The 6,971-nt window shown below is 47.0% G+C and overlaps 3 protein-coding genes across 3 annotated transcripts; 2 read left to right on the top strand and 1 right to left on the bottom strand.

Moving 5' to 3' along the window:
* Positions 1-1,967: 1,967 nt before the first annotated feature.
* PHALS_05181 (Major facilitator superfamily domain, general substrate transporter) lies at positions 1,968-3,719 on the top strand (the record flags this gene model as incomplete). The annotated part of the gene is made up of 1 exon (XM_024718864.1): positions 1,968-3,719. One exon carries the CDS (start codon positions 1,968-1,970, stop codon positions 3,717-3,719), a length of 1,752 nt encoding a protein of 583 aa, XP_024584221.1.
* A 166-nt stretch (positions 3,720-3,885) lies between these two features.
* On the bottom strand, positions 3,886-5,458 carry PHALS_05180 (protein phosphatase 2c; the record flags this gene model as incomplete). Its single annotated transcript, XM_024718863.1, has 2 exons — positions 3,886-5,126; positions 5,203-5,458. 2 exons carry the CDS (start codon positions 5,456-5,458, stop codon positions 3,886-3,888), a joined length of 1,497 nt encoding a protein of 498 aa, XP_024584220.1.
* A 3-nt stretch (positions 5,459-5,461) lies between these two features.
* On the top strand, positions 5,462-6,543 carry PHALS_15082 (uncharacterized protein). The gene has a single exon (XM_036407180.1). It carries the CDS (start codon positions 6,217-6,219, stop codon positions 6,403-6,405), a length of 189 nt encoding a protein of 62 aa, XP_036263429.1. The 5' UTR covers positions 5,462-6,216; the 3' UTR covers positions 6,406-6,543.
* The last annotated feature ends 428 nt before the right edge of the window (positions 6,544-6,971 follow it).

The following is a 6,971-nucleotide window of genomic DNA, read 5'->3' as shown; positions in this document are numbered from 1 at the left end:
ATCCTAAGAATGGCATGGTTGGAACACCATGAGCCATGGATTGATTGGAGGTCAAAGATCTTTGGCGCTATGCGCACGTCTCATGGTGGAGCTTTGGCGAGTCACGAACGCACCTCTGCTAGGAGACAAAAGCGATATTGGCGAAAGCACTGAGCCGAAACGGTCAACGTGTTAGACATTAAAATGTCCGAGTTGGTAGACACCAACGGTGTATTGGACAGGAGTCCCGAGCGTGGCACACGGACTGATTGTGGAGTGGCACGTAACCCACTGAGCGCGGCTTAAATTTCGGAGCAGTCGCTGCATGTCATGCGTGATATGGTCGGTCAAGGGCTGAGGCATCGAGGGCGAGAACCCCGTGATGCACGTGAAGTGGCATGAAAACCACTGAGTACTGCTCGAGTATCAAAGCAGTCGCTGCATGTCATGCGTGATATGGTCGGATAGAATCCGAGGCATCTTGGACACGCCCTTCAAATGCGCGTGGAGTGGCACGTAAACCACTGAGCACTGCTCTCGGTGCGAAGCAATCGCTGCATGCCATTGATGGCGTGGTCGGACAGAGTCCGATGCATCTTGGACACGCCCTTCAGATGCGCGTGGAGTGGCACGTTATCCACTGGACGAAGACTGCAGGATTGGCAGTTCTTTGCCGGATGTTGTAGAGAACATCGGGGATCCAAAGGAGCGGAAAGTGAGGGTGACAACGGACGACGCGGAGTGCGTGTTCACCCTGGTCTCACCGAGACATATAGCCTCTGTACAGAGGCGGGAGCGATGCCGTATGCCGGCTGCAAGACGCCGGGCGTCGACCCTGATTCAGGGTGTATCTACCGTAGATGACGGTGCACAGTTATACACCCTCGTCAACGGTACGATGGGGAGAAAAAATGGAGACGTCCGCCTCGAGGCTATGCCCGCAGTAGATGCTCTTCTTGAGCTGGACGAGATGTCCCTTGTAGAGTTCGGCAGTGCCTTGAAGGAAGACGATTTGGCCGAAGTGGTCATTGTACGACACCTCGGTCCGGAGGTAGGACCGATCCGAGGTGTGCGTCAGTCATGAGATCGACCTGGTTCCGGGAACCAAGTGTTGTTTAAACGTCAATGGCTTCTGCCCAAGGAGCAGTGCAAAGTCATTGACGCCTTTTTCCGTGCAAAGCACGACGCAGGGACGGTACGTGAGAGCAAGTATCCCCATTCGACACCCATCTATTGTGTTCGGAAGCCGAACGGCAAGTAGGAGTTGTTGGAGAAGCTTGCACAGAATTTCCGTCGACGCAAATTCCATCGATCGAACAACGACATCACATGCACCGGTGTGATCGACGGATATGGCTCTCGCGTACTATACGAAGACCCTTGTCGCATCCCTTGCAGTTGACCGCATGTAGGAAATCACTCGCGGAATGAGTTTTCATCAATCAGAATAGTGAGACTGGTCCTGCGGCGATGCGAAAAACCAAGCTGGCCATGAGGTTGGCGACTCAATGACCATCAACAAGGTACTTCTGATTTTTGCCGTCAGATTTACATCACGTTTACGCCGCAACTTTCGGATGGCAGCCCTAACCACGTCAAGTATCTTAACGGAAGGGGCCCCCGCTTATGAAGGTACATTGCCTCCCCCTACCTGAATTGATGTGATATTTCTTGCTTGGTGCCGAGTTGAATTGAGTTGCGGCGTGCCATTGTCGAGAATGCTTCGGGAAAGCGGGGAACATTGCCTAGTACCTACAATATGAGTCAATCTGATCAAGACGTCGACTGGACTCTAAGAGGCAAGGGGTTCTATTTGGACCACTCAACGTTAATTCACAGTTTCACGAAAATACAGGAAAAATCAAATCTCGCTCGCTAACAATTTTAGCGTGACATGTGTTTTTTTGTTTATTAATTTTTGACAAATGCAGCGTTGGACTTTTAGAAAAAATTATGGGTTGAAAATAACCGTTAGTAACTCTGGCTCTATGCCAGCCACCACCGTTGTGTCTCCGCGTAAGCGGCTACCACGCTCAAATTTTGGCGGTCTCGGAGTGCAGGATGATGAATGTGACGTGATGTTATCCATTGCACCAACATCTCCATCAATTGCATCAACTGCTAGCTCCACTGATACTTTCTCATCGAACATCGTCAATGCGAAATTACAAACTGTAGCGCTCTCTCCTTCTTACGAGCCAAATAGTTTGCACGAGCGAAATAATGACGAAAACGACGAAAAGACTGAAAAACTTTCAAGACTGCAAGAATTTAGCGACTGGCTTCGAAGACTGCAACATACTTTTGGCTTGTCATTTTTGCTGCTGGTGAGTACAGTGTACGCTGTTCAAGGATTCACAAGCTTTAGCGCTCTTGCTATCAACTTCTTTTTTAAAGACAATCTGCAGTTGCAACCGACTGAGTCGCAGTCGTTACTGACAGTCATGATGGTACCGTGGGGTATCAAACCTTTTTACGGCATCATCTCGGACAGTTTGCCGCTCTGTGGGTACCATCGCAAGTCGTACATGATGTTGTGCAGTGCTATTGGCACGATCGCAACGATAATTTTTGCGATTCCTGATCTTATCATTAGTCCAATCGGTGCAGTGCTAGTGCTCATGCTTAATAGTTTGTCAGCAGCTGTGATCGACGTGGTAATAGATGCTAGAGTTGTAGAAATGTCGCGATTAGATCCAAAGTATGGTGCCAACGACTTGCAATCTGTATCGTGGGTTTCTATGTCTGTAGGTGGTGTGTTAGGATCGATAATGTCTGGTCCAGCGACGCACAAGCTAGGAGTACGTGGTGTCTTTGGGATCGCAGCCATCGGTCCATTGACCATTTTCGTCCTCTCCACACTTATGCATGAGGCTAAAACGACGGTGAATAAGCGCCATTGGAAGACTTCAGCAAGGAGGCAAGTAGCACAGCTTAAAGGTGCAATTGGCACGCCTGTTATTTGGATGTGTGCGCTGTGGGTCTTTTTGTCCGGTGCTATCAGCCCTGGATACTCGCAAGTGTTTTTTTACTTTTCAACGGATGTGCTGCAATTTACCCCCGAGTTTTTAGGAACTGTATCGGCATTTGGATTCATGTTTTTAATGGTTGGAACCATGCTATACAATGCTTGCTTTAAAGATATGCCGTTTCGGCGCATTTTTTTCATTGCGCAGCTCAGTCTAGCCATTGTGTCGCTCTTAGACATCGTTTTGGTCACGCGCGCAAATTTGAATATTGGGATACCAGACAAGGCGTTTGTTTTGGGTGATGCTGTGATTGCAGACGTCATTAGTCGTCTAAAGACGATGCCAATGATGGTACTTTGTGCTAAGCTCTGTCCAAAGGGTATTGAGGGTACGCTGTTTGCACTTTTAATGTCCATTTCAAACTTTTCTCGGAGTGTGAGCGAGTTTTGGGGGGCTCTTGTTTGTGCGTGGTTGGGCATCGCTAAGGATGATTACGATATGTTGTGGCTTGCCATAATCCTGCGCAGCGCGCTAAAAGTGGTGCCCATTTTCTTTCTCTTCTTGATCCCAGCGACGGATCCGCAGGAAATTGTGGACAAACTAGACTTTAACTTACTAGGACATGGTGAGAATGTCAAGGATAAAAAACCTGAGGACGCGGAGGTGGATGGTGATGACGATGACTTGGGCACAGTTCGTGAAGATCATAGGGTGAATGATTGCTCGCCAACTGATGAAGTAGAGCTAAAAGGCACGGTCAATGCTGTGTAAAGGGATTACAAGTGTAATGTTACTAGTTTTACAATATAAGTTAAAAAATGACTACTTGCCGCAGATAGGATCAGATACTAACGACTCGACTACCTTAAAAATAAAGAGCTTATTCTCTGAAGTTAACGCACGAATCAGCACCGAATGATCCAAAGTCTGCTTCAGCTTAAGCCTCTTCGTCAGACACTTGAGAGAATAATATAACCATGGCCGTGATATTGTCCATGCTACGCTTTAAAAGCGCAGCTTCCACAAGGGCATTTGCAGCAAACTGAAGGGCTTCTTTCGTCGCATTCGTGGGACTTGCTGACTCCTCAGACCAGCAAAACTCCGCCACCTTAGAATGCACAATTGCGGCAGCGTCATCGTCACTCAGACGGTCCCAGAGACCATCACTGGCAAAAACGAGATACTCGCCGGCCGCTTCTACGTTCAGCACTCGGATATCCGGTACTACTGAGACAAGAGGAGCTAAGCACGACTCCGGTAAATTCAATTTCAGAGGGTGGTCACCCAATGAGCGACTTATAGCTAAACGCAATGAAACTTGATCGTGTGCTACGCGCCAGCATCCCGAAAATATCACTTTTCCTCCAGCTTCTTCCACACGTTCTGTCTCTTCCCTACGATCGGGCTTATGATCAACAGAAAGCCGTATGACACTGGACACTTTTTTCACCTCTTCGTTGTGGTCAATTTGGGACAAAATGCCTCGCGAGTCGCCAAGATTTGCCACAAAAAGCTTTCCACCTACTAAAAGACCCAGTAATACCGTTGATCCGTCACGTTTATTCAATATGATAGTGCGTTGCAGAATTTCCGCGTCCACAGTCGCAAATGCGTCTACTAATAGCTCGCGAATTGACTTCACGTCAGCCTCCGTCATCTCTGCAAGCTGAGCGCGACGACTAATCTCTATCAGCTCTTCACACTCACTAAGTAGATCCTTAAAGCGCCGACGTGCATACTCGGATGCATACGCGCCATTGTGTCCGTCGTAAATTGCCAACAAGCTTGGCGAAAAGTCTTTATCTTCTTCATTTATAAACAAACGCTCAACAACCGAGTATCGATCTTCCATATACGCACGTGCACCTTGTGCAAGTGACACACCAATCTGTACACGCATCTGTTTCGGCGCTTGTCGTTTACTTTTACTTATGGGATGACAAACAGTTGTAAACTCAACACAACGCGGAGGATCGGCTTTTTCGTCATGAAAACGCTTCAGCGCACTTTCAATCACGTCTACTTTCCGTCGTTTACGATCTCTTCCTTTAGCTACGAAGCACTTAATTGATGGCGTGTTGGGCTTCTCCTCGGCGTCTTCAGACAAAGGTGGTGACGGCTGCGAGTCCTCAAGCTCGTCAGGACTTGTTTCGGAGTCTTCATTATCTAAACTTCCTGCTGTTTTCAATCAAAGTGTTCACATGAGCCCTATACTTATCTTGCCGTTAAACGGACGATGCGCAGTAACGCTTACCAGACGTCGTGGGTGAATGAAATTTCCGCTTGCACTTCAAATCTCTCGGTGACGTGGTCATTGTAGTTGTTGCTTCATGTGATTTTGTTACATCGGAGTCGTCTGCTGCAATTTGTTTGAGTGCACGAAGACCTGCGTGTTGGAGCAGCCGAGGCGCGTGTGGTGACTTGCAGTTGTCAGGCGGTGTGGCCGAGCACATTTCAAGTCCGACGATACCATTCGATGGAGAGGCCACGAGAATGTCAGCAGGAGCCATAAGTATTGTGTGAGGTGGCAGTAAAGATGACGTAGACAAGAAATTTATTGACGACCTCGTACGTTTGGCGGCAAATGGGAAGTGACTTGAATTAAGTTCCCGCGCTTTCCAACGAAACTGACAGTTTGATCAACACCATTTTAATATTTCTAGATGAGAAGCAATATTTTCAACTGCAATTGGACAATTTGAATTAAGGTACGTAATCTATTAGGGTATAAAGTACGCACACATTGTACGCTTGAAGGAAGCTCTGAAGTACATTGAGGTATCATGGTTTGTAATGGTACGTATGCAAGTGATGGCATTTTGAGCAGAACTAGTTTATGGGACATGCGAGCAGCTAGCCCACGTAGGCCTCGCACAATGCTTTGCAGAGTGATTTGATGTTTCAGATAGTAAAACAGATGTATATTTAGTCTCATTCTAGCAAGCTTAATTTCTACATGAACACAAAAAATTGAGAACATGGTAATTGAACTACAGCCGATAATCTTATATCCTTTGCGTTGAATGAGTTCTGAAACTCAGAGTTTCCTCTGTGCGAGTTGTGCGGTGAACATGTTGAGCTTGGCGTCAATCCAATCACGATTTCGGCATCAGTCTATATCATCTGTGAGGACGAAGTTATCTATTTCAGGTACACAAGTCGCGAGCCAAGACTCTGTCTCAAGTTTGTCATGCGGGTTGTGCTCGTCTGAATTTATGAGCGTGCGACCTCCTGAAACGCTTCAACCAGTTGTATATCGGTCCCCACAATGTATAATATAGTGAAATCCCTCCTGTCTCAACAAGAGACCTTCGAGGGCAAACAAGGTAAATCTTATCGGAAGGTTGGAATGGCCACGGATTCGGCATCGCTGAGAACATGGCAGCCATTTGTCGTGCTAAAGATCTCCGAGCTAGGAGATTACGCGCAAGAATCAGTACAAACGGTATCTTCGTAAACTAGGCGTTTCTATCATAGGTCTACTCAAATGCCGAAATTGCGAGTTTGTGCATGTCTAATCAGTCCTATTACGTTCTTTGAATTTTGAGCCACCCGCCAGAACTCGTGGATCGTGCCCAAGAGATAGGAAATATCATAGCCGGTATATTAACCAGCCTTCTTTTATAAATTGTGACGGTAAATGCGGCGGGACTGCCGTAGCTATGCGCATAGAGGAAGCGTAATTTAGGTCATCGACCTTACGTTCTTCACAAGAACCAGTACGAGTATAGCGGATCGCAATCCGCTACCTCCAAGAGTAGTTAGAACCTTAAACAAGGCTAAAAAAATTCTGTTTATAATTTAAACTGTATTTGTTTGTTTTATTTGCGGCAAAGCCGCCTAATTTTAAATGTATCGATTTTCTGTAATATATATAGCGAAATCTTAATACATGCATAACTACTGGCTACCCAGCCACATAGCGTATTCTTATTTGGGTGCAGTCACACCATGCCCATCTGGTGTGACACCCCCCCTGTTACCTGGGTACGTGTATCCCCGTTACAGCTACTGTAACGGGGC

The sequence above is a fragment of the Plasmopara halstedii genome (genome assembly GCF_900000015.1).
Source record: "Plasmopara halstedii genome assembly, contig: Scaffold_2881, whole genome shotgun sequence".
NCBI classification, from domain to species: domain Eukaryota; phylum Oomycota; class Peronosporomycetes; order Peronosporales; family Peronosporaceae; genus Plasmopara; species Plasmopara halstedii.
This window is presented reverse-complemented; position numbering and strand designations above follow the sequence as displayed.

Coding starts and splice junctions, on each gene's coding strand:
- PHALS_15082 (XM_036407180.1), top strand. CDS start 6,217: ATGTATAATATAGTGAAATCCCTCCTGTCTCAACAAGAGACCTTCGAG.